General features: G+C 54.1%; 9 protein-coding genes across 9 annotated transcripts; 3 read left to right on the top strand and 6 right to left on the bottom strand.

Annotated features, from left to right (window-relative positions):
* Positions 1–15: 15 nt before the first annotated feature.
* CAOG_03563 (ubiquitin specific peptidase) lies at positions 16–3445 on the bottom strand. The gene is made up of 4 exons (XM_004363234.2): positions 2028–3445; positions 1752–1904; positions 693–1665; positions 16–537 (listed from the first exon to the last, which is right to left on the bottom strand). The coding sequence occupies exons 1-4, from the start codon at positions 3330–3332 to the stop codon at positions 116–118; spliced, it is 2853 nt and encodes a 950-aa protein (XP_004363291.1). The 5' UTR covers positions 3333–3445; the 3' UTR covers positions 16–115.
* Positions 3446–3653: 208 nt separating this feature from the next.
* Positions 3654–6738, top strand: CAOG_03562 (hypothetical protein). The gene is made up of 8 exons (XM_004363233.2): positions 3654–3769; positions 4448–4724; positions 4837–5159; positions 5252–5316; positions 5419–5597; positions 5704–5809; positions 5887–6165; positions 6274–6738. Exons 1-8 carry the CDS (start codon positions 3726–3728, stop codon positions 6483–6485), a joined length of 1485 nt encoding a protein of 494 aa, XP_004363290.2. The 5' UTR covers positions 3654–3725; the 3' UTR covers positions 6486–6738.
* Positions 6697–9457, bottom strand: CAOG_03561 (serine carboxypeptidase). The gene is made up of 8 exons (XM_004363232.2): positions 9281–9457; positions 8857–8949; positions 8725–8729; positions 8229–8262; positions 8036–8113; positions 7791–7965; positions 7576–7683; positions 6697–7468 (listed from the first exon to the last, which is right to left on the bottom strand). Exons 1-8 carry the CDS (start codon positions 9440–9442, stop codon positions 6765–6767), a joined length of 1359 nt encoding a protein of 452 aa, XP_004363289.2. The 5' UTR covers positions 9443–9457; the 3' UTR covers positions 6697–6764.
* A 201-nt stretch (positions 9458–9658) lies between these two features.
* Positions 9659–11460, top strand: CAOG_03560 (pyridoxal kinase). Its single transcript, XM_004363231.2, has 5 exons — positions 9659–10003; positions 10146–10229; positions 10350–10470; positions 10563–10726; positions 10989–11460. The coding sequence occupies exons 1-5, from the start codon at positions 9721–9723 to the stop codon at positions 11339–11341; spliced, it is 1005 nt and encodes a 334-aa protein (XP_004363288.1). The 5' UTR covers positions 9659–9720; the 3' UTR covers positions 11342–11460.
* Positions 11390–13066, bottom strand: CAOG_03559 (hypothetical protein). The gene is made up of 2 exons (XM_004363230.2): positions 11785–13066; positions 11390–11677 (listed from the first exon to the last, which is right to left on the bottom strand). Exons 1-2 carry the CDS (start codon positions 13054–13056, stop codon positions 11492–11494), a joined length of 1458 nt encoding a protein of 485 aa, XP_004363287.1. The 5' UTR covers positions 13057–13066; the 3' UTR covers positions 11390–11491.
* Positions 13067–13241: 175 nt separating this feature from the next.
* CAOG_03558 (hypothetical protein) lies at positions 13242–16031 on the bottom strand (the record flags this gene model as incomplete). The annotated part of the gene is made up of 1 exon (XM_004363229.1): positions 13242–16031. The coding sequence occupies one exon, from the start codon at positions 16029–16031 to the stop codon at positions 13242–13244; it is 2790 nt and encodes a 929-aa protein (XP_004363286.1).
* Positions 16032–16822: 791 nt separating this feature from the next.
* CAOG_03557 (hypothetical protein) lies at positions 16823–17932 on the top strand. The gene has a single exon (XM_004363228.2). It carries the CDS (start codon positions 16866–16868, stop codon positions 17811–17813), a length of 948 nt encoding a protein of 315 aa, XP_004363285.1. The 5' UTR covers positions 16823–16865; the 3' UTR covers positions 17814–17932.
* On the bottom strand, positions 17860–21028 carry CAOG_03556 (NLE1 protein). The gene is made up of 13 exons (XM_004363227.2): positions 21010–21028; positions 20500–20652; positions 20265–20361; positions 19995–20169; positions 19865–19910; positions 19672–19751; positions 19508–19584; positions 19119–19409; positions 18887–19013; positions 18529–18769; positions 18280–18439; positions 18103–18173; positions 17860–18009 (listed from the first exon to the last, which is right to left on the bottom strand). Exons 1-13 carry the CDS (start codon positions 21015–21017, stop codon positions 17997–17999), a joined length of 1539 nt encoding a protein of 512 aa, XP_004363284.2. The 5' UTR covers positions 21018–21028; the 3' UTR covers positions 17860–17996.
* A 21-nt stretch (positions 21029–21049) lies between these two features.
* On the bottom strand, positions 21050–22578 carry CAOG_03555 (hypothetical protein). The gene is made up of 4 exons (XM_004363226.2): positions 22472–22578; positions 21536–22220; positions 21337–21421; positions 21050–21236 (listed from the first exon to the last, which is right to left on the bottom strand). Exons 1-4 carry the CDS (start codon positions 22561–22563, stop codon positions 21148–21150), a joined length of 951 nt encoding a protein of 316 aa, XP_004363283.1. The 5' UTR covers positions 22564–22578; the 3' UTR covers positions 21050–21147.
* Between the last annotated feature and the right edge of the window lie 209 nt (positions 22579–22787).

Below are 22787 nucleotides of genomic sequence, written 5' to 3'. Positions count from 1 at the left end.
CTACAAAACCGAAACTGGATTGGAAAACGAAAACTGGATTGGAAAACGAAAAGCTGGGTGACAAAAGCTGCAGTACATGTACATGGTGCAACACTGTTCTTGGTGCTTGGGGGGGTCATCGGCGGACATACATGACAATGTAGGCAGATGGGCGGTAGGTGCTGACGGAAACGGACGTCGGGTTGACAAGCTCGGTGACTTGCTCGGGACTGAGTGCGGTGACATCGGAATCGTCGAACAGGGCCCATTGCTGCTTGGCGGGGTCGTCAGCCTGCACCACTGGAGCGGCAGAAGAAGAGCCCGAATCGAGTTCGGTGATGCCGGACTGGCCGACAGCACTTGTGCTGTTGACGGAATCCAACGCCATTGGCACAGCCGACTGGCTTGAGGCAAGGTGTTGGCCCAAGGCAGCGGGGATGTTTCCAGGGAAGGACGACTGGTCTATTGAAGCTCGTTTGCACGTCGAGAGATTGACAACGGCGGTATAGTGGCCGCTGGAAGACCCCGAGCCAGAGTGGAAAACGATTGCGGCAAGATCTGGGGTGGAACGTTTGTCATGTTCGAGTGGTGTTTTTGTCACGCCGCGTTCGATCAAGTGCGTGTGTGAGTGTGTGTGTGAGTGAGAGATTGAGATTGAGATTGAGCCGCCAACAGCAAACTGGCCCCCCAACTACTCCGTCCGTCGTCCTTACCATAGAGCGCATCGCGGCCTTGACAGTCGTCAACACACCACTCGGCAAATGTCATCGACCAAGGAAGCGCGGCAACCGTGCTGAGCTTGGAATTAAACTCGTCAAATGCAAATCGCTTAAAGTGCACAGTCATGACGTTGGGGAGCGCACCAATCAAGATTCGCCGCTCGGCCTCAGTGAACGACCGGCAGGTATCGCACTGGTACTTGTTGCTGCCTTGAAGCCGCTCGGGGGTTGTGAACGCATCCAGGGTTTCGGAAAGCGGAAGGACGTTTTCGCGATCATGAATCGGCACGCTCACGTCCCAGAATGTTTCCGACTGACAAGTGCGCGTGTCGCATTCAAAACAACATGTCGATGTGGTGAGCTTGCCTTGAAATAAGCTCGACATGGCTGGTAATGGCACGTTGCCACCCGTTGATGGCAGGAAGACCGACACTGCTTGCTTCAGCAGCGAAGCGAGAAGCGGGGAAGTCTGGACCGCTGAAGACTGAATGTTGTTCAGCGAGGCCGCTGATGCCACACTGTCGCTAGTTGCACCACCACCACCACCACCACCATCACCACGCAGGTGAAGCAGCAGCTCAGGAGCAATGAGATTGGCGACGGTGGTCACATAGGCAACCATTTTGTCCAGAAAGTCCTGCATGCACGTCAGAATGTAGCGAAGAAACTCTTGCGCATCTTGCTGCGTGTAGCCCGAAAATTGAGCATGGTGGTCGCGCAGACACATGACAAACTCGGACGGTCGAAGCCACTTGTCTATGCCTCCGAAAAAGGGCTCTGATGAAGTGGCGGACACTGATGCACTTTGACCGAGCGTTTCGGCGGCAAAGGAAGGATTAAGCTTGGCAAGGCAGTCTTGCATTTCAATCAACAGGACAGACAGCGCTCTAGCGACCGGGTAGGGCGAAATGGGGCTGCCAGGAGCGAGCGTATCCTCCCACAAACAGCAGAGCTGTTGTTTGATCTCCTAGCAGCGCAAGGTGCAACGTTGTGAGCAACCAAACTTCATAGAAAAACAAGCAACCCAAGGTAAACCAAAACAACAATGATTACAGAAGCAAGCGCGTCGTCTTTGTACAGGCTTAGGGTGAATCGTTCAAGCAACTGAAACTGCTGCAAGCTCGTGGCCACCGACGCCGAGAATCCCCGAGTGTAGAATAAAGGTTGCAGCACCGAATTGACATAGCACGTATTGCCAATGTTGCACTGAAAAAAAAAACAACCAAAAACAAAAATAAACCCCAAACCCGCGCATTAAAACATTTGAACAGTCAAAGTCACGTTCACGTGTCAAGGTCAACCAACAACAAAGGTACCAAGCGCACTTACCAGTCCCGGAAAAGGCGCAGTGGCACGAGAGGGTGGAGCGAACTGGGAGAGGCGGTCTATTGGGTTTGGTTTGAAATAGCTTGCAAGCGTCCGCTGAGGCTTGAATTCGATTTTGCTCAAGAAACTGGGAAGCGCTGCTTCTTCGTCGTCCTCGCCAAAAGTGTCGGGTATAGTCTTAACCCAGCTGGCCGTGTCATCCGAGAGCCGAGGGCGTTTGAGTCGCTGCAGCGAAGACGTCAGTCGGTTGTCGTCGAAGCCACGATCTAACGCAGCGCGCCGTCTCTCGCGACGCACTTCCTCAGAGATATCCGATCCCGGACGGGACAAGGCATCATCGCCCGAGTCGTCCGCGAGCAAACGTTGGTCAAACCGATCGAGGCGGATTGAGTCGTGGCCATCGCTGTCGGAGTTCGAGTTATCGTTGTTTGGTCTGTGAGCAATCTCTCGCCAGTGCCGTTGCTTGGGCGAGAGCACTTTACGGGAAGTCGAGCCTTGGGATGATGTTTGCGATGAAGCGCGTCGACTTTGTCCGTGTCGTGCATCGATTCTTCCGGGGCGGGCCTTTGATTTGGGCCTGGGTGTGCCCTGCGAAGCCGGGGAGTTCGGTCGCCTCAACTTGAGCGACTTTCTTGGAGTGTCACCAATGACGTCGAATTGTCGAGGTCTCTGCGCGCGATAGTCACTTGCACTCCAGAACTGAGTTTTGGGCACAGCAGCTGAACGAAAGTTGGACGAATGGAGCAGGTTTTCGTCTTCTTCGTCGCCTTCGAGCATTCTGGACGGTCCAGCGGCCTTGTGAATACCATCTGCACCATCTGCATGAGTAGCATCGTCGTCTTCGGGACGGAGGCAGGAGTAGCTTGGCTTGCTTGCGTTGCTTGCGCGCGTTGAAGCTTCGCGGGTGAAAGCAGACGTCGGTGCAGTCGCACTGTCCGCCAGGACCATCGACATTGGACTGGCCTCTGCTTGCTTCGCCATTCCAGGTAATCCAGGTATTCCAGGTATTCCAGGGAGCACGAGTGCCGCCGCTGTGATTGGCGAGGAGGACGACGCCGGCCAAGGTGACGGGTTTCGCTCGAGCTCGCTCGTCGTCTCGTTCGAGGAGACCGACACGGACACGGACGGCTGCGCACTCCACTCGGAGATGCCCACGACGACAGGCGACGCCTCTTCAAACGCGGGCGGCGGCAGCTCGTCCCGCTGCTCCTGCTGCTGCTCCTGCTGCTGCTTGCTCCAAGCGCTGTACTCGCCGCATTCGACCAAGCCAGGCTCGTCACGCATCATGCTGGTCTCAGGCAGAGTCATCTGTCGTTCACAGTCACGTCCAATTCGAGCGCGCGCGCTTGCTGCAATGCGAGTTACAAAACGAAAATAAGCGCGCGCTGAAGCTGAGACTAAGACTGAGAGTGAGACTGAGACTGAGACTGACACTACGACAAATCAAGAACAAAAAGCACCTTCGACAACCATCTTGTTTGCTGTTATTGGGATTTTGCTGTATGCACTTCGATTACGCCTCCGTGATTTGAGATTTCGCAAAGATCCAGTTCAAACTGGGTTGCTCCACCAAGGTCGAAACAGACAACCTCCCAAAACCCAAATTGAGTTTGTTTTCAGTCCAGTCCAGTCGACTTCTACTAGTACTGTATTTGACCATCTGCACAAGCCAAAGCGACACTCACTCTCACGCAAAGCAAAATGATGAGCCACAAGCAGATTCTGCGACCAACCGACTTTTACGAGTAAGAGGAACGCTGCTCTTTTCTGCAAACCAAATCGAACGAAAGGCAGCAATAAACACTGCTCGAGGGTCGCACAGCCAGGTCTCGGTCCCCCCGTTGTTGTGATTTGGGAGAGCTTGAGTGAGCGAAAGGTGATTGAGATTGAGGAGATCAAGAGTTGCCTTCCTCAACTCGCTCTCTCTCTCTCTCCACAACCAATACCAACAGTCATGACCGAACTTGATGCACCAGTTGGCCAAGCAAGTGTGTGTGATGGCGGGGAGGACGAAGCGCCGCCCGTTGCCTGATTCACTGTGTTCGCTGGGACCAACTTCGGCACACAAGCGCTCAATGTGACTTGTACTCGCTCACCATGCGTGTTTCCAAGCAATGTCTGTGTTCGAGTGAGTGAGTGTGTCTGTGTGTGTGTCTGAGGGAACTGCGTCTGCGGTCTCGCGGTGTGGTGAGGTTGGAAGCGGGAGCGACGTCATCGTCAACCCAAATCAAAACCCCAGTTCTCCATCACAAAGACACACACACACCCCTCCACACACATACAAACACGATGAATGCGCAAAAGGACAGGGTTGACACTTTGAAAAAAACAACACAAAACCATAAAGGATGATACACCACGCAGAACAATTTGCCTCGCTCATGGAACTTACCCGGCGTACAAATTTCTGGCTTGGTTGGCAGGGAGGGCGAGTCGTACCAGGAGGATTGGCACGAGGACTTTGAGGAGGCTTACCCAGCCCCTCAGAACCTTCCAAGCAACTTGGTGGCACCTGCTGGATACATTGGTGGGCCGCTGACGGCAGTCACAACGACCACAATCGAGGCGACGGCTCATGCCTCCGGACCGGGCGCACGAGCAACAGCGTCCGTCCACATGCACCGTGGCGCACCTGCGAGGCAAAACACAGTGCAGCAAATGCATCAGCCAGTTTACTCGAGCTCTGCTGCAAAGTCTTCTGTATGTTGCACGTTATTATTTTTTTGGTTTGTTTGTTTGTTTGTCCAAGTTTGTTTCAAAGTTGCCATTCACAATGCTCCGATTGGGCTGCTTTTTATTTTGACTGCCACAGTCGGATGGCGCGGTGGCCGCAAAGATTGACATTATCTGCGACCAGACGATTGCTGTCGCGGGTGGATTTGTCACTGGCCTTGTTGAAATCAAGGCCGAGAGCACTTGCGAACTCCGCGAGCTGCTCATCGCCTTGATTGGCACCGAAGCGCTGTCTGGCAAAGAGCGACGCGAAACGCAAATCATTGCCCTCCGCGATGTGCTTTCGCGACTCACACCCGTTCTTCCCGGGAAGACGACTTTTAACTTTGCCTTCACTCTGCCAGACAACATTCCGTCGTCGTTCCGATCCTCGCACGGTGACGTCACTTACTCGATTGAAGTGTAAGAGCTTTATTGTGCTGGAATTTTAGCTGTTGAAATTGTCGGTGTTGTTTGGGCGGGTTGGCTCATTTCGTTGGGTGGTGTGGTTGCAGTGCCGCAAAGTTTTCAACGGCCCGTCTCACTTCGACCAAAGAAATTACCATCTATGAAAACATTGGTATGTTCTCCTCACTTGACAAGCAATAGCACAGCATGAGCATTGCCTTTTTTTTTTTTTTTTTTTTGGTTGCTCACACTTTACAAAATGATTCCGTTGCAGCGTCCGAGTTCCAGAACGCAACCGTGTCTCCCCGATCTGTCACAGCCAGTGGCAGCAAGTCGTTCTTTTTGGCGGGCAGTGGCACCGTGAATGCTACCGCGACTCTCAGTCGATCCCTCTACTCGAGCGGCAGTCCGATTATCGTGAGCATTCTAGTCGAGAACCACACCAAAAAGAGGGTATGTTTTCTTTGCTGTGATTGGCAACTCGTGTCTGGTTTTGTGAAGCGCCGACGTCAGACTCATCGACATTTCGACACGGGGCTTTCTGTTTCGTTTTTTCAAGATGCCTTTCATCAAAATGCAGCTCGTCCGCTTGATGAGCATTGGCTCTGCGCCGGATCTCGAGAAAGTGGTCGAGTCCGTGTCATTCAATGACCGCACTGTGAAAGGCAAGTGCCCCAAGTGAACAGCCACATGTTGAACTGCAGTCTCACGATTTTATTCCTTCCTCTCCTTCAACGGACAGTCGAATCAGGCGAGTCGCGAAGTTTGATTCTCCACATGGACAGCATTCCACCGCTGCTGACGAGCATCTCACAAACGACATTGTTCCAAGTCAAGTACTCAGTGCAACTCACCCTGGACGGTGGTTCGTTTATGAGTCGGCCGTTAACGGTCTCTCTGCCCATCCGTATAGCGCATGCCGTGTCGTGCACTCCCTCCCTCATTCCCAGCTACATTGAGCCCGCCAACCGCCCCGCAGCTGTCGTGCCTCGTCCGTCTGTTCCCCATTACGTTCCAGCAGGTGAGCTGCTTTCGTTCGACTTGGTTGAATTTCAATCCTTTTCGTTTCACATCCTGGGCTTGTGAGCAAACTAACAACTCCTCGTCTCTTCATTGTAAACAACTACAGCCGCTCTAGAAGAGGCCATAGACGCCCCTCCCGCATACACCGAGACCGATCCAAATGCCGCATCGGCGAGCGTTCCGCCAGTGTTTGTTGCATCTGGGGCAAGCAGTGTGCGAGTGGCGCCTTCCGCTCCGCGCGGCTCTATTCTGACAATGCCTGAGGCCCCTGCGCGTCGTGCACCGTCACCATCCTTCCCTCCGCAAGGCTCCAAATAACGGATGGACGGCTCGAGATGCTGAACTTATTATTTGCAGAAAGTGTGTGTGTTTTTTTTGTTTTGTTTTCATTGTGCTTCGTTTGTGATCGGGAGCAACTCTCCAAACAACGACGGTGCTTCATCAAGTCATCAAGCCGATGTTGTTGTTGTTGATGACGATGATGGTGATGATGGCGGAATCTGCACAGCAGTCAAAAGACAAGAAAAAATACTGTTTGATTACTTTATTTTGATGAAAAAAAAAACCAACAACCATCTGTTGAGACACCTGATTGGTTTAGAACGGAGTGTGCGAAACCACGGAGGCAACCATGGCAAGAGCGTTGGCGGGCTGGTCGAGGGGGACCATGTGGCCGGCCTTGAAGACCTGGAGGAAGGTGAGGCCGCCGTACGAGCGAGCGAGGCCAGCAGCGACACCACCAGCACCGTTCCAAGTGTGGTCACCAGCAGCGTTGAAGCCAGAGTTGCCGGCCCAGTCGAGGGCAAGAGTCCAGGCCTTGCTGCCCTTGTAGTTGCAAACAAAGTCGTTCTCACCGTTGTAGACGAGGACGGTGATGTTGCTGGCAAGAAGCGGGGGAACCTTGTCCTGGTAGTTCTTCATCCAGTCGAAGGTGAGGAACTCGTGCGCAAGGTTGTTGCACTGCGACCAAGTGTGCTTGCCAACGCCAAGCGTGTCGCGGACGGTGGTCTGGGCGAGGAAGCGGTTGAGGTTGTCGAAATCGTAGCAGAGCGGGGGGTAGGTGCAGTTCTTGCTAATGTCATACTGGTTGACGCCAGTGGACAGCGGGGGCGAGAGGAGCTCGCTGTTGCAAAGGGTCTCAGCCTCAAAGCAGGCGATGGTGCCGTTCTGGCACTTGGCAATCAGAGCAATGCATCCGGGGACCTCGGCGAGAGCAGTGTTGTACTGAGCCTGGGTGATGAGGGGCTTGACGGGGTTGTTGAAAGCGTACTCGGGGTAGTAGCGGTACTGGACCTCGGGGTCTGCGCATGACGACGACGACGACGACGACGACCAGGTTAGTATAAAAATAAACACAAAGAGAACAACACTGCGCGTTTTTTTTTTGGGCTTGTTCAGGAGCCATTACCAGTCAGACCGTTGCCGATGGCAATGCCCTTGAGGTTGATCTTGTACTTGCCCTCGGAGCCTTGGTTGGCAGTGTAAATCTTGTAGCCGAGAGCGGGAACGTAGTGTCCTACAGCAGAAGCAACCAAAAGGTTGTGATGATGAGCATGAAATCTTGGGACGACACTGAGCGTGGCCAGGTATGACAACGAACGTGGGCACACAATCTGCACTCACCGGCGTACGACTCGCCAAAGACAAAGAACTCGTTCTTGGCAAACTCGGGGTGGGCAGTGATGAAATCCTGGATGAACTTGTACAGGTCGTTGGCGATCTGGTCCTCGTTGCGGTCGTAGTCGACGGGGAAGAGGCCGTACGAGAAGCCAGCACCGACTGGGTTGTCGACGTAGAGCTATGGTGCAGAGGATGGTTGGTGATTTTCAAGCCAAAAAGTTGATGTTTGTACGCATTTCTCAACATACCAAGTTGGCAAAAGTGTTCCACGAGTAAGGGTTGGCCTTGGTGCTGAGGTCGTCGTTGATGGTGCAAGGGCCGTTTTCCTACAAAACCAACAACGGAAAAACAAAACAAAACAACACAAAGCAGAAAAACCAAAGCGAGTCAATTCCATGTTCACCACAGTTTTGCCATTACCCACAACGGAGGTGAACTTACGTAGAAGAGGGCGAGCTCAGAAGCGCAGCCAGGGCTGTTACATTGGACCGATCACACACAAAAATCAGCATTGAGACTTTTTCGATTGTTGTTTATCCGCAATCTTTTTCTCCTTTTTTGCAATCGGATTCCCCAACTTGAACGTTTTTGTTTTCAGCATTTCATCAGAGTTGGTTTTGATGTTTTTTCGGGTGAGCCATGCGTTTCTCCGTTTAACCCGCCTGGTGGTCGGAGTTGACACCCTTTCTTTTGTTTCTTTTGTTTCACGGATGTTCCTCTTGCCTCTTCTTCTTCTGCTTCTTCTTCTCCTTTGCGTTGATCATCACCATGATCATCATCATCATGATCATCATGCATTTTTCTCCGTGGTGTTATTGTGTCGAGGTCACGGTTCGAACTCAATCGTCGTGATAAGCGAGGCGGGGGACTCATCAAAATAAACCGCATTTGTCCTTCACAGCCAAGCAAGCTCAACACACAGCCAGGTCAAACTCACCCGCCCTGTCAAAACACACAACACGACACACACACAAGATCAAACGAAAAACACGCCACAGCGAACGGTGAGTTGAGAACGAAAAACCAGTCAACCACAAGGCAAGGCAATCAAAAAAACCAACCAACTCACAGTCAGCCAGAGGATCACGGGGTCAGTGCTCGGGTTTTGCTGCGACTCAAAGAACCAGTAAAAGTAGTGCTTGGTGGCAGTCAACGCATAGTACTACAAGCGACAAGTTGACAAACACGAGTGGGCAAAAATCAGAGGCACAGTAGGTGAGGGGCACGGTCGAGCGAGGCAACAGCAGCAGGCAGCAGGCAGCACATGTCAAACGGAAAAAAAAGAAGAAAAAAAAAAAAGAAGAAAAACACATGCTCGCATCTTCCAGACCGCATGCAACCCCCCCCCCCGCCTTCGACCCCTCACAAGGGGGAAGGAGGGATGGCAATGGGTCAATGGGAAGATTTGGGACGCGACTGCTGAGCGAGCGAGTCAGCACAATTGGGGGCTGCAGCAAAAAAGGAGCGAGCAGACCATTCACAAAAAAACTTACGCCTGCGTACGAGTTGACGTTGGAGGCGCAGATGGACTCGTTGGTGCCGACGTCGCGGAGGGACTTTTCGGTAAAGTGGGAGACAAACTCGGCGTCGGGGTTGGCGACAGCGGAGGCGACCACTGCGACCACCGCGAGCGCGGCAATGGCAAGCTTGAACATAATGAAAGAAGAAAGACTGGCTGGCTGACAAACAAACAACAAGCTCAAAATGTCAGACTTGGTAAACACAGTATGATAATATCAAAGTTTGATTGCGTGTCATTGAGTGAGGTGAGTGTGTTTCGTTGGACTTTTGTGGAATTTCGTTGGATTGAAACTGCAACACATCTCAAACAGTCGCCTCGACTGTATCGACTCTCAGCCATTCAGTTATGACAGTCCCACTGCAATACATCTCACTCGTCATTCCTCGTTTCACATTTGTTTTTTCTCAGAAAATGTCAGCCGCATCTGCTGCCTCCGCATCTGCTGCTTCGTCCTCTCCGCGCGTGCTCGTCATCCAGTCGCACGTCGTCTCTGGCTATGTCGGCAACAAGTCGTCGACGTTCCCGCTGCAGGTCCTCGGGTTTGACGTCGACGCCATCAACAGCGTCCAGTTCTCCAACCACACGGGCTACCTCTCGTTTGCAGGCCAGCGGCTCAACGGCGACCAGCTCTGGGAGGTCTTTGAGGGCCTCGACCGCAGTGGGCTGCTCGGCCAGTACACGCACCTCGTCACAGGTAAACCGCCCCCCCCTAACCCCTCCCCTCCCAAAGCCTCCTATCACAGGCATCTGGACCAGTCATTCTCTGCAACTGGATGTGTGATGTGGACGGTAGAGCCTCCTGGGACGCTGACGTGCGGTTTTTGTTTGGGTTTTAGGTTACATTGGTTCGGCGTCCTTCCTAACGACCGTCATCCGCGTCGTCCGGCGACTCAAGGAAGTCAACCCAAAGCTAATCTACGGTGAGTTAATTCTTGGTCGGGGTCAGGGTTGGGGTTGGGGTTGGGGGACTTGCGGAGGGTGAGGGTGAGATTTTTGGTTGTGACGACTTACCGTTCTATTGCGTTCTTGACGGGCTGTAGTGTGCGATCCCGTGCTTGGTGACAATGGCAAGCTGTATGTCCCGGAAGAACTGATTCCGATCTACCAATCCGACGTGATTTCGCTCGCCGATGTCCTTTCGCTGAATCAATACGAAGCTGGGTAAATTTGGATTTGTTTTCAATGTTGATCGCTTCGTTACCTCTTGTTCTCACTGGAGGCAAAACAAACCTGAACATTTATTCCCTCGACAGCTTGGTCACAAGCTCGCCGACACCGGCTACCAAGCAAGACGCATTGGCTGCACTGCAAACCTTGCATAACCGCGGAATTCAAACGATCGTGCTGCACTCGACCGATCTTGTTGCTACTGGACATGCGAACGATGTTGTGGTCATTGGCAGCCAACGGCGAGAAGGTATGGAACGACTGGTGTTTTTGACCTGAGCTTGTTCTTGTGGTGCCACTCTGCAATTCCTCATTTTGCTTTCTCTCTCTCTCTCTCTCTCTCTCTCTCTCTCTCTCTCTCTCTCTCTCTCTCTCTCTCTCTCTCTCTCTCTCTCTCTCTCTCTCTCTCTCTCTCTCTCTCTCTCTCTCTCTCTCTCTCTCTCTCTCTCTCTCTCTCTCTCTCTCTCTCTCTCTCTCTCTCTCTCGCTCTGCCCGTTTCCTGCCACGTCCAGACGGAACACTCGACCAATTCGAACTGTACGCGCCCAAGCTGCCAATGACGTTTGTTGGAACGGGCGACTTGTTCACGGCGCTGCTGCTGGCACACACGCACGCGCTGCCAGCACACCTCGACCAGGCTTGCGAAAAGGTTATCGCCACCATGCAGGGCGTTCTCCGAAAGACCCTGGAGCACTTTTTGACCTTGCTCCCTGCCGAGCTCAAAACTGCCGACAACCTGCCCGTCCCCGAGGCCCAGACGAGCCGAGCGCACTCGTTCCACCGCGAGATGCGTCTCATCCAGAGCAAATCCATCATCGAGTGCCCAACCGTCGTGCACAAGGCTCAACCCTTGACTCACGCGTAGTATCAATGCCAAATTCTTCAAGCGAAGGCAGTGTTGGAAAAGTGATGTTGCGTTTGACAACAACTTGTAATTGGTTTGGTTAATGCTTTAACAATCTGTTTTCAAACAACAAAGGGGGGGGGGGAGGATTTGCAATTCAATTGGAAGCACTCATGGATAGTTGCCAAATTGCTCCAAATAGGAAGACTGGGTTTTGAGGACTTTGAGTTGTGTGTCGTAAAACCGCGTATTCAGCTTGGCTGCTTCAACCCGTTGTTGCGCCTTCTTGAGAGCTACTACCGAAGGTGTGTCAATGTCAGTCTTGACACGGCGGCCATCGGCGAGATTGTGCCATTGCTACAGCAAAGGAAAGAAAGATGACCAAGCAAAGAATGACATCTTCAATGAATCAAACGACAACCACAACACAACTTCGGCCACGTTTTTCAGCGCTGTGAGCTCACCTGCTTGTCTTGAGCATCAGTCGGCCAGTTTGTCAAGTGAGCAACGGCATCTCGCGACGGTAACCGAATGGATGGAGGCATGGAGGCCAAGGGCGCGAGGAATGCTGGCCCCAACCCAGGTCCAACAAGTCCTGGGGGAAAGTGGACCAGTTGTTCAGTCGAAGGAGGTACAATTCCCATGGCTGAGAGTATTTGCGCAGCGGTGGCTGGCTGGCTGGGCGGCGGTGGTGCGAGCTGCGAGGAAGAGGCTTCACCACCGCTGGTCGACGGCAGATCCGCGGCAGGATTGCCGCCCGTTCGAGGAGGCGAGGCAGGCGGCGGAGGTGGCGGTGCCACTCCCAACGTTGCTGCAGCACCGCCCGATGCCTGTGACGACACCGCTGGTGGAGGAGGAGGCGGAGGTTGAGCGGGTTCTGGAGGCGGCGGTGGCGGCTGTTGCGACGAATTTCCGTTGCCCGCAGCAAGTCCTGACGATGCACCTATTGGCGGCGGCGGCGGTGGAGGCGCTTGTGCTTGTTGCTGTTGCTGTTGTGGATGAGTGGGGTCTGACAGTGGCTTGCCAGATTGTGAATAGTGCGCAGGCAACAAGCCAAAGCCGCTGTACCCTGCCAGGCCTCCGTACATTGGATGCGGCGGCTGTTGTGCTTGCAATCCATGCCCTTGCATATGGTGTGACTGCATTGGCTGCGACCTGAGCCATGGGGGGAGATCGCCCTGGGTGGCAGCAGCTGGCCGCTGGTCGCTACCCATTCCCGCGTACGCCTGCTGCGGCTGCGGCGGCGGCGGGTACCCTCTGTTCATCTGCATTGGGCTTGCGTATCCATGCGGCGGCAGTGGTGGCTGTGGCGGATGCGGATGCTGCCCTGCTTGCTGGTAATACCCGCGATCTCTGCTATTGCTGGGCTCGCTGCCGCCTGATTGAGGACCGCCGCGTCCCGGTGGCCCTGGCGGTGGTCCTCCTGGTGGCGGTCCTTGTGGAGCATAGCCACCGCCATAGTCCATGCGGTCTCGGTAGCTCGGTCGGTCGCCGCCGCGCAGTCCGTCGCGCTCATAGTAGCCGTCGCGCTCTCGGTCTCGGTCTCGGTTGTCTCGGTGGTCTCGGCCGTCTCGGTGGTCGCGGTGGTCTCGATGGTCGCGCACATCTCGATCTCGATCTCGATCTCGGTCGCGGTCGCGGTCTCGGTCCCGGCCATTGTTGTTGTTGTTGTAGTATGGCGGCGGCGCTGGGCGATCGCTGTAATACGCGTTGCCTCCTCCGCGATACCCAGCCATTCCAATCACTCAAAACTAAAGACTGAATGCGGTTGGAATAACAATAGTCAAGAAGATGATAGTAACAAATAATGGGACGCCTGAGCAGCAATCAACGAACAAACAACGAACAACAGAATTGAAATCTCAGAAACAAACAAAGAACAAACAAAAGCAAACAAAAACAAAACAACGCTTTCCTGCATTCACGACATTCGGGCGACAAAGTTGGACGGAATGTAGCCAATCTGGTGCGAGACATTCGACTGCGCTCGCCACCAGCTGCCGCCAGGACGAGGCGAGTCAAGCAAGGTGAACGTCTCACCGGACTTGAAACTCAGCTCTTGCGGCACCCGCCCTGCATAATCCCACAGAGCATACACAAAGTTCGTGTCGATGGGGTTTGACGTCTCTGTATGAACGGTAGGGGTCTGGTACTTGGTGCACAGAGGCGCAGTGCTTGGCGCCGAGCTGCACAAGAGCTGGACATTGCGATCCGTTGTAGACACTCGCTGTGCAAGGAGCAGACTCAGACGGGATCGCGTCTGCTCGGCCTTTTTCGTGTTGCCCAGCGTCGTATATGCCCGATCCAGCTCTCGCAGCACGTTGGCCACGCAGAGATGGTGTTCGCCGAAATGGCCTTCGTACACGGGCAGCACTTGTTTCAGCAGTGTCTTGGCCTTTTCGACTTCCTGCAGACCCATGTAGGCGCGCGCAATATCGACCTGGACGATGGCAACTTGAATGCTCGTCTCCCCATTCTTGTGTATGGCAATGGCACGCGCCCGCGAGAGGAGCTTTTTCGCAGCCAAGTACTGGCCAAGTTCAAAGTACGTCCGGCCAAGCTCATGCGCGATAATCCCCACTCGCACATGGTTTTGCCCCAAATCGCGCTCGGATATCGCCAGTGCTCGCTCAAACATGGCTCTGGCCATTGCGTACTCACTCAAGGCAAAGCACACGCGACCGAGGTCGGTCGCCGCACAAGCGACCTGGAGGTGGGACTTGCCAAAGTTTCTCTCCTGCAAACCCATGCAATGCTCAAACAGCTGTTTCGCAGGTACAAGCTCGCCCTGTCGCTGCATTTGCAAGGCACGCTCGCGAAGAGCATCGATCTGACGCACCACTGGCGCGCCGTCCAGCGCTGGGACATCGGACACGACCTCCAACTTGGGCGCACCAAAGCTCGTACTTGACGTCGCGGGAAGCAGCAATGAAGCAGGCGCCGAAGGACGACGCGATGCCTCCACGCTGTTGCGCGCAAAGAATGCTGTCGTGGAGGTGGCCAAAAGCGGCGCAGATCGCGGTCCTTGGGCAATATCGCAGGAAGCCTGGCCTGGCGCTGTGATTTGTGGCTGGCTGGGCATCGATTTTGAGGTCGCGTCGATGGAGTGTCCGAGTTGAGAGGGCCGCGGGGGTACTTTGGGAGGCAAGGAGGGCTTGTTGATGGGCTTTGCAGTGTTTGATGAATCGACGCGCGTCGGGGTTTGCGGTGGAGTCAGTATGGCAGGTCGGGGTGGAATTGGTGGCGGTGGCCTAGGAGCAGCCCGGCGTCTGACAAGAGTGGTAGCCGGTGGCGTTGCTTCCTCGTGGTTTGTAGGCGGCTTGGTGTGAGTCACACTTTTACTGGACTCCGCCACGAGACTTGCCTCAGAGCGGGCGACAGGAGCGAGAATCGCTACCAACTGCTCAAACGTTGGCCGCCCAACGGGATCGTGCGTCCAGCATTGAGTAATGATGGCACGTAATATGGGATTGGCCTGGTCGGGGACGACAAGACGATCACCGCGGGAGACGGCGTCTCGAATAACACAGTCTGGTACCCCTTCGTATGGCAGCTTTCGCGTCAACACTTCCCAGGCAATCACACCGAAGGAGTATACATCGGCCTTCTCTGTTGGCGTCGCAGGCTCAAGTACAAGCAATTCTGGTGCGGCCCACTGCAGGGTGCCCGTATTTTTCTGCTGGGAAGCGGTCTTGGTGGAGACGTCCGATCGGACGCGAGCCAGCCCAAAGTCGGTGACTTTGGCGTGCATGTCCCCATCAATCAGGACGTTTGGCGACTTCAAGTCTCGGTGGAGAATGCTCTTATGCGTCAAGAATGCCATGCCGCGGGCAATTTCCAGCAGAATGCGATCCCGCAAGTGTTGTGGCAACTGCGGGAAGGCAGCCACATCCTGCAGCACGTGGAACAGGGTGCCATTGGTCGCATACTCGAGCACAATCGCCAAGTGTCCTGGCTCCACACAGGCGCCCATAACCATGGCAATGTTCTGGTGGCGAAGACCAGCGTGGACGGCCATTTCCTTGCGAAAGTCGTCCATGGCGGCCGAATCGAGCGTCTTGACCAGCAGTCGCTTCACTGCAACAGTGTCTTGATGGTACTTTGCAAGCCAAACCTGACCAAAGCCGCCAGCTCCCAACAGCCGAATATCGACAAGCTCGGACGCCGGAATTACCAAACTTCCGGGCAGATCGGGGGACGCCTGCCGCATTGGGCCAGGGCTGCCACCCGACGGCTGCGGCGGCAAGAGTGCATGATCGAGCCTTTTGTTGACGCGATTGTCCAGTGACCTAAGCCTGTCCAGGACCTGGGCGACCGCGGCATCGTTGCGATCGCCAATGCGTTCAACACTGTGTCGGACCAAGTCAACATGAACGCCGACCTGGTCGACACCCTCGCAGAGTCGCGCGACGGCGTCGAGTACCTCTCGCTGATGCGCCTCGATGTACGCAAAGTCCGCAGCAACATCCCGCTGGTCGTCTTCGCGGTCGAACAGCTGCGCGACGTGGAGCGAGAGGTGCAATGCCGGAATGCATTGGCTCAAACGTTCATTCAAGTCCTCGAATTTCTCGTGGTCACTGCCGCACGACAGAACGCGTCTTGCCCAGGTCGCCCGCGTGTATGCCTCCAAATGCTCATAGCAGTCGTTGAGGGTCATGGTGAGTGCAACGAGCGCCGAGACCGTCTCGGGTTGGGTGCTTGCGTGTGTCATTTTCAGACTTTCAACCGCCGGAACGATCGTCCTGACGCGATTCGCGAGGCGCATGCATTGCTGCTTGTTGCACTGCACCAGCTCTACCACGTATGCAATGGCTCTCGCTGCCTCTAACGCAAGTGCGATAGCGTCCAACGCCATCCCAAAGCGTATCGAATCTTTTTGAAATAAAAAAAACTGGTCGCGGTGCTTCTTTTTTGTTTTTGTTTATTTACATTTGGTTGTTGTTGTTGTTGATCGAAATTTCAAGGTGATGACGTTTACAAAAGGGGCTTGGTTTTGCTCAATGATGCGCTTTGTGAACAGCAGAGACGGAGTGGCAATGAGGGAATGACAAACGTTGAGAGAGAAAAGCGCGTTCGACCAGGAAATGCATCGCAACGAAGGAGGTGCTAAGCAGCAAAACGTCATTAAACTCGGGGAACTTGCTCATCGTGAATCATTGCAGGGCAAAGCGAAAGGTGTCCGACTGACGAGACTGTTCAGACAACGCCAACGCACGAATCGACGCACAAAAGCACTGTCTGATAGAAGTCTTTTCAATTCTCTGCAGTCAAATTCGGTGCGCTTTGGGCGTTCACAGCAATCTTCACCACGAGCACCACCACTTTTCAAACCGAGTCGACCTGTGGATCAGACACTGGATCCGAACTGTTGCTGTTCGAGCTCTTTCAGCGTGTTTCTACAGTTTCATTTGACAGTTTGACTCCCGTCACCAGACTTCCGAGTTTTGATTTTGACATTGTTGCACATTCTCTCCATCGTTGATATCTTCCTCAGTCTGAGATTCTCGTTCCAGTTCAGACATCCGTTTTCAGTCGTTTTTTCCCAATGGTCTTCATACACGCGCTCACTCGTGCGTGCACCACTGCGCTGGCTGCTGCTGCTCGCGCCCACGCCACAGCGCCCACCTCTGCGATCTCCAATCCACACACTGCATCCGGATTGCGACTGGCTTCGACGGCTGCTGCAGCCAAGCCAAGCAAGCCGAGCACGCCAGCCGCCAAAGCTGAAGCCGCTTCTGCCACTGCTGCCACTGCTGCCAAGCCAAGCAAGCCAGCTGCTGCTACTGCTGCTGATCCAACCAAGCAGACCAAGCAGACCAAGCAGACCAAGCAGACCAAGCAGACCAAGCCAGACGCCAAGCAGACCAAGCCAGACGCCAAGCCAGCCAAGGAGGGTGCACACGCTCCTGCTGGCGCTGCTGCTGCATCACCGCCTGCCTTCTTCCCGTACACCAATCTCAACCCTCGCAATGAAGAGCTCCTCGGTAGCGCCATCCGCGAGAAGGGCTTCTACCACCGCGTCTTTATGGTCAAGCAGAGCCGCGCTTTCACGGCCTCGCTGCAGCACGCCAACAACCACCTCCTCATCTCGGCGTCGACACGCGAGCCCATTCTGCGGACGGCATTGTACTCGACAGGCAACACGTCTGCCGCGTACAACACGGGCCGTCTGCTCGCCAAGCGCATGCTCGAGGCTGGCGTCGTACACGCCGAGCTCGATCTGCAAGGCCACAAGCTCCACGGCAGGCTGCTCGCGTGCGTTTTGGGCCTCCGACATTCAGGAATCAACTTGAACGAGCTTGCTGGCTCTACTTCCGCCAAGCCAGCCGCAGAGTCGTCGCCAGCAGCAAGCAAGACTAAGGGCGCTGCTGCTGCTACCACAAAGGCCAAAAAGCCGTCTGCTGCAACCAAGGCACCCGCGTCTGCTGCTGCCAAGTCGGCTGCTCCCAAAAAGGCCCCCACGACGACAAAGAGTCCTGCCGCACAACCATAATTCCATGTCGTTGATTCAAGTGTTATCCTAATGGAAGTGAAAGTGGTGGTTTTTGACTGTCGCGTGTTTGTGTATTCCAACAACAAATCAAAGCAGAGAATGAAACAACTCGAATCGTGTTAATCAGCAACGATGGTGTCGGCGGATTGAGGCTTGTCGCACAGAGGGGCCAGAGCGCGCGCCTTATGATCGCCAGCTTTGAAGAGACAAACAATCACAAGTTTACCGGCAGTCAGACACATGGTGTCGCACTCGCAGTATTCAGAACTCGTAGACAAACATCACTTACATCTTGACCATCGTGTCTCGACTGCCACTTGCCACGCTTTCACCGTCGGGGGACCAATCGACAGCAAATACCTACGAGTGAACAACAACCAGGACAAAAACCAAACGCATGCGTGTTAGTGTTGCGAGGGAGGCGGTACCAAATCAACTCAAACGCCAAAGATTGTTGCGCTCAAACCTCATCCGCGTGCCCGGGAAGATCAAACTTGAGGTGCTTGCTCGCCATATCCCAGACCTTCATCGTACTGTCCTTCGAGGCAGACACACACAAGCGAGAGTCTGCCGACCAAGCCACTTGGTAAACTGGACCGACATGCCCTCGGAAGGTGCAAATGAATCTGCCAAAGACGACCGAGCGGGGCTAGATGAGCAAAGGTGTCCAGCTTGCTGGCTCGGTCAGCAACAAGACATTTCAAACATCACGTACTTTCCAGTGCGACCGTCCCAAAGCTTGACGCTCTTGTCAAACGAAGCACTGGTAATGTAACGACCGTCGGGCGAGAATGACAGATGGTTGACAACTTGCTGGTGGCCAGTCATGCGGGTGATTGGCTGCTTGCTTTCGGAGGGATCCCACAGGAACATTGTGAAGTCGTCCGAGCCTGACACGAGGCGCTCTCGTCCGCCAGCCAAGGCAGCATTATAGCGCTCAAGGGCTCGAGTCTTGGCTACAAGTTCAAGGGTATGGCAATGTGGAGAAGAGCGAAAAGAAACAAAAACAGCGCAGGCAAGAAGTCAGTTGAAATTTCGGCAGAGTGAAACCAACGAGCAGCAATGGTCTGCACCTTCTTCAGGCGTGGCTGGGGCACGGCCGGTGTGATCGAAAGCACCAGTACGCAAGACGTAGTCTGTACTCAGTGCCATGACGTTCACCCAGTGAGCGTGGCCTGTCAACGAGCGACACATGACGCCCTGCAAGGTTGTTGTTGTTATTGTGAGTGCCAGGCGCAAGCAAGACAAAACCAAGCGAACAGACATGGTGAACTCGACCAAAAAAGAAAAAAAAAACAAACTTACATCCGCAACGCGCCACACTTTGATGGTGCGATCCTGAGATGCAGTGTAAATCAAGCCTTCGCCTCCCCACTTGACACATGTGACGGAATTTGTGTGCTGGGCAAAGGTCATGAGGCATCGCTTTTGCAAAATATCCCAAATCTTGACAGTGCCGTCCTTGGAAGCAGTCGCAAAGCGGCGACATTCGGGGTTGAGATGCACAGGCTCCCAAGAAATCCAATTCACCCAGCTCGAATGGCCAGTCATTGGACCGCACTTGGCCTTTCCATTCTCGGCATCCCACACATAAATCTAGTTGAAGGGGCAATAATTCGATCAAGCAATACAGAGGGGTGTGAGATTTTGAAACTTTTGACATCGACAAGATCTGCAGCAAAAATGCTTCTCACTTGGCTGTTCTTATCAGCAGTGGCGACATGCTTGCCGTCGGGCGACCACGCGATTGCCAAAACCCAGTGTTTATGTCCTGGCGAGGTTGAGTCGAGAGCAAAGGCACATGAGTCGCAAATCCAATACAAAAACCGACACAAGAACAATAAACAACAAGACAAACCTGTGCAAGTATGTTCTGGTGTTTGTGTGCGCACATCCCAGAATCGAACGGTCGTATCGCCCGAGCCACTTGCAAGCCGACTGAATGATTGAAACCACCCAAAAATCCAAACACCAGACGTTGGCGAGACTGATCGAGGAAATAAAAACACACATACACACAGAACGGGACAGCTTGACAGCTTTTGACTTACGTGCCGTCGGGACTGAAAGCAACCGTCGTTACAGAATCCGAATGACCTGTTCCAAAGCAACACGCGATAAGTGATGATCGTCGTCAGAGCACAATCCAACCACTTGCTGACACAGAAGCATTCAACTGACCTGGCATTGAGCTGGTGCAGCGCGTCACAGCTCGTACTCGGAAGACTGCCTGGGGCACGTAGAGAATCTGCAGAGCAACTTCCGACGAGAGTCCTTGCTTGGCGAAAGCACTGTGCACCGTTTCAGTGACTTCCTCTTCGTTAACAAAGAACGAGTACGGAGTGTCGTCCTCCTCCTTGCCAAAATGAATCGAGCAACCAGTCGTGAGCGCGAGTTCTCACATAGCGGTTGATTGAGCTGTAATCCCCCCTCCCAACAAAATGCACATACAGCCTTCAGCAACGAGTTGAGCAGAATGCGAAGTTGATCCGGCGTAACATTCAGTGGCAAGTCAAGCGGCGGACCGGTTGTGGATCCGTCTTCGGCCCTGTTTGTGTCGACAGTGCACAATAGCAAGCAGAGTTTGTCAATGTAGATCGACACCGATGCTTGATTCTCGATTATCTCGGCGTTCTCAGACGCTTTCTTGTTTCGGTTTTTTGTTTTCTCAGATTCGTGGCCTTACACGAACTGAGCGACGACATGTGCGGACTCGGCAGCGGGCACGATTGCACTTGCGACGTCGGCATCGCCATCCACACGAACGCGCTTGTTGGCAGCATCAGCAGTAGCAGCAGAGTTGTCTGCATTGGCACCTGCCGCGGACGATGGCTTGCGACTGGGGGGTTGACATACAACGGAACCGAGAGGGGACCACGAGTGAGCAACGAACATCATCGCCCCTTTGTGCAACAATCACCAGAGGACTCAGTGATTGGAGATGGGACTTTAAGTGAGGGTTCCTCCTCCCCCCAAAGGGTTGAGAAACGGAGTGATGGGGCTGCGATGGGACCCATGAGGTCAATGCATTTGCCACACACACATGGACCTCTCCAGCAGCTACTCCCCTCTTCCCTCTCCCTTCCGCTCTTCGTCCACTCGACTCCATCAAACTATCAAACGATGCAACTTCTCAAAGCGAATCGTCATGAAGAGTACAAAAAAACAAAAGGGAAGCACAAAGCCGGGTCGTTACCGAAGCATTTTGCTGGGTCAGAATGAAAGAGTGATCACAATCCCAATGGAGGATGATGTGTACTTGCGCAAAAAAAGGCATTCTGAAAGCGAGCAACAACAACAACATATACTTGATTCGAACTACGAATGGGGGGACTTAAAAGTAATGATTCGCAATCTGGTCTGCCAAGTACGGGAAGATGGACTCGTACGCTGCCCAGGATGTCTCTTCATGCTTGCCCGCGCCTGTGTTGTGTGATGGACGGTACGATTGAACAAAAAAGATGAGCGATGAGCGATGGGGGTCTCAAATTGCAAGAGTAAGAACGAGAACACGACACTTTACCGGACGAAACTCGGGCGCAGTCGCCTTTAGGTGATCGTTCGGGAGTGTCAAGAGGTGCTAGAGAAGCAACCCAGTTGATGCAGTGCTGACATGTCAAACACAAGAAAACACCCTCGAACGTGAATGCCGATGCCATCCTTTCCATGCTGAACAGCATTCAAACCCTACCGAAATCGCACACACACACACAACCGCCTACCTCTTCAAAGAACTTGCGCACGGGTGCCGGGAAGCTCGAGTTGAGGCGATGCACCGAGTCTGTCAGGGCAATGCCAGCGACGCGCTGCAAGGCGTCTGGGCGGACGGCCAGGAGGTTGCTTGTGACAATGCCTCCGTAGGAATGGGCAACGATCGCAATGTGCCGGGCGGCGGCGCTTGCAATGAAGCGATCCCACACGTACACGGCGTGGTCCTCGGGAGAGCTGTTGCCTGGAATATAGCCGCGTCGGTTGGTCGCAGGGTCGATAGCCGCGTTGAGGTTGCCGTTGAGCACCATGACACCGTAGCCCTCGGCCTGCGCCCGCTTAATGAAGGGGAGCATCGACCCAGAGTCGAGCGACTCGTTGATGATGAGCCTGCGAGCCCACTGGCCCGCACGCACATAGCCAGCACCGTGAATCAGCACCATGAGCTTGTCTGCCTCCAGCGCATCGCGTGACATGAAGAAGAATCCCTTTGGCCCAGATGTAGTCGGCAGTGCTTCGTCGTCGTCGTCGTCATCGCCTCCAAGCGCCGCAGGAATCCGGCTGCTCGCATTGGCCGTGTCTCCGTCCACAGGGACTTGGACTCGCGTCAAGTGGGTGTCTGTCTCCATGAGCTCGTAGACGCGCTCGGCAATTGCCTCGCCCAGGGCATCGTAGTGATTTTGATCCACAAATTCGAATCTGTCAGGGTCAGGTCAGGTTTGATGATGAGCTTGACGAGCGTTTCGCTCCTCGTGCAATCTAAGCAATCCCAGCAATCCCAGCAATAATGCAACTCCAGCAACAAGGCGGGCGATCGCCGCCAACGCATCACTCAAGCAACAGAGAAGCACGATCCACAGCAATCTTAACGACTGAATGCGCCGGCGAGAGCGACGCGAGGAGCCGCGAGCGAGGGCAGAGAGCGAGAGAGCAGAGCGGAGCGAACTTACGGCCGACGCGTTTCAACGTTGCGCAGCTCGCCTCGGCGGTTGAAGTCGTAGCCAAAGTCAGCGAGGGTGGTTGGGAATCGCCTCTGTGCCATAGTTTGCTACCTGGTGAGGGGCGATCGGGTCAGGCGGGGGGGGGTAAGTTGAGGTCATGCACCATTCAACCGATTCAGTTCAATACAAAATGTTGAAAACTCTGAGATCTCAATCTTACCCAGTCTCGACACTGAAAAGTTAAGGACTGGGACAAGTCATCAACACAAATCACCAAGCCATTCAGTCTGAGATAACTTAACTTGGCTTGGCTCAGTCGTTCATC

This window comes from Capsaspora owczarzaki (genome assembly GCF_000151315.2).
Source record: "Capsaspora owczarzaki ATCC 30864 unplaced genomic scaffold supercont2.5, whole genome shotgun sequence".
Taxonomy (NCBI): domain Eukaryota; class Filasterea; order Ministeriida; family Capsasporidae; genus Capsaspora; species Capsaspora owczarzaki.
Note: the sequence above shows the minus strand (reverse complement) of the source record. Positions and strands in the feature narration are given on the sequence as shown.

Excerpts from the sequence above, each read along its gene's own strand:
- CAOG_03563 (XM_004363234.2), bottom strand. The coding sequence starts at position 3,332 with ATGACTCTGCCTGAGACCAGCATGATGCGTGACGAGCCTGGCTTGGTC. Across the intron at positions 1,905-2,027 it reads CTGCGCCTTTTCCGGGACTG|TGCAACATTGGCAATACGTG; the intron begins GTAAGTGCGCTT and ends TTTTTTTTTCAG. Across the intron at positions 1,666-1,751 it reads AAGACGACGCGCTTGCTTCT|GAGATCAAACAACAGCTCTG; the intron begins GTAATCATTGTT and ends TTGCGCTGCTAG.
- CAOG_03562 (XM_004363233.2), top strand. The coding sequence starts at position 3,726 with ATGATGAGCCACAAGCAGATTCTGCGACCAACCGACTTTTACGA. Across the intron at positions 3,770-4,447 it reads CGACCAACCGACTTTTACGA|GGAGGGCGAGTCGTACCAGG; the intron begins GTAAGAGGAACG and ends CTTGGTTGGCAG. Across the intron at positions 5,317-5,418 it reads TACCATCTATGAAAACATTG|CGTCCGAGTTCCAGAACGCA; the intron begins GTATGTTCTCCT and ends ATTCCGTTGCAG.
- CAOG_03561 (XM_004363232.2), bottom strand. The coding sequence starts at position 9,442 with ATGTTCAAGCTTGCCATTGCCGCGCTCGCGGTGGTCGCAGTGGTCGCC. Across the intron at positions 8,950-9,280 it reads ACGTCAACTCGTACGCAGGC|TACTATGCGTTGACTGCCAC; the intron begins GTAAGTTTTTTT and ends TGTCGCTTGTAG. Across the intron at positions 7,684-7,790 it reads CTTTGGCGAGTCGTACGCCG|GACACTACGTTCCCGCTCTC; the intron begins GTGAGTGCAGAT and ends CTTCTGCTGTAG.
- CAOG_03560 (XM_004363231.2), top strand. The coding sequence starts at position 9,721 with ATGTCAGCCGCATCTGCTGCCTCCGCATCTGCTGCTTCGTCCTCTCCG. Across the intron at positions 10,004-10,145 it reads GTACACGCACCTCGTCACAG|GTTACATTGGTTCGGCGTCC; the intron begins GTAAACCGCCCC and ends TTTGGGTTTTAG. Across the intron at positions 10,727-10,988 it reads TGGCAGCCAACGGCGAGAAG|ACGGAACACTCGACCAATTC; the intron begins GTATGGAACGAC and ends TGCCACGTCCAG.
- CAOG_03559 (XM_004363230.2), bottom strand. The coding sequence starts at position 13,056 with ATGGCTGGGTATCGCGGAGGAGGCAACGCGTATTACAGCGATCGCCCA. Across the intron at positions 11,678-11,784 it reads CTGATGCTCAAGACAAGCAG|CAATGGCACAATCTCGCCGA; the intron begins GTGAGCTCACAG and ends CCTTTGCTGTAG.
- CAOG_03557 (XM_004363228.2), top strand. The coding sequence starts at position 16,866 with ATGGTCTTCATACACGCGCTCACTCGTGCGTGCACCACTGCGCTGGCT.
- CAOG_03556 (XM_004363227.2), bottom strand. Across the intron at positions 20,170-20,264 it reads TCAACTCGTTGCTGAAGGCT|GAGGAGGACGACACTCCGTA; the intron begins GTATGTGCATTT and ends CATTTTGGCAAG. Across the intron at positions 19,911-19,994 it reads CTGCACCAGCTCAATGCCAG|GTCATTCGGATTCTGTAACG; the intron begins GTCAGTTGAATG and ends GCTTTGGAACAG.
- CAOG_03555 (XM_004363226.2), bottom strand. The coding sequence starts at position 22,563 with ATGGCACAGAGGCGATTCCCAACCACCCTCGCTGACTTTGGCTACGAC. Across the intron at positions 22,221-22,471 it reads AACGTTGAAACGCGTCGGCC|ATTCGAATTTGTGGATCAAA; the intron begins GTAAGTTCGCTC and ends TGACCCTGACAG. Across the intron at positions 21,422-21,535 it reads TGCGCAAGTTCTTTGAAGAG|CACTGCATCAACTGGGTTGC; the intron begins GTAGGCGGTTGT and ends TTGACATGTCAG.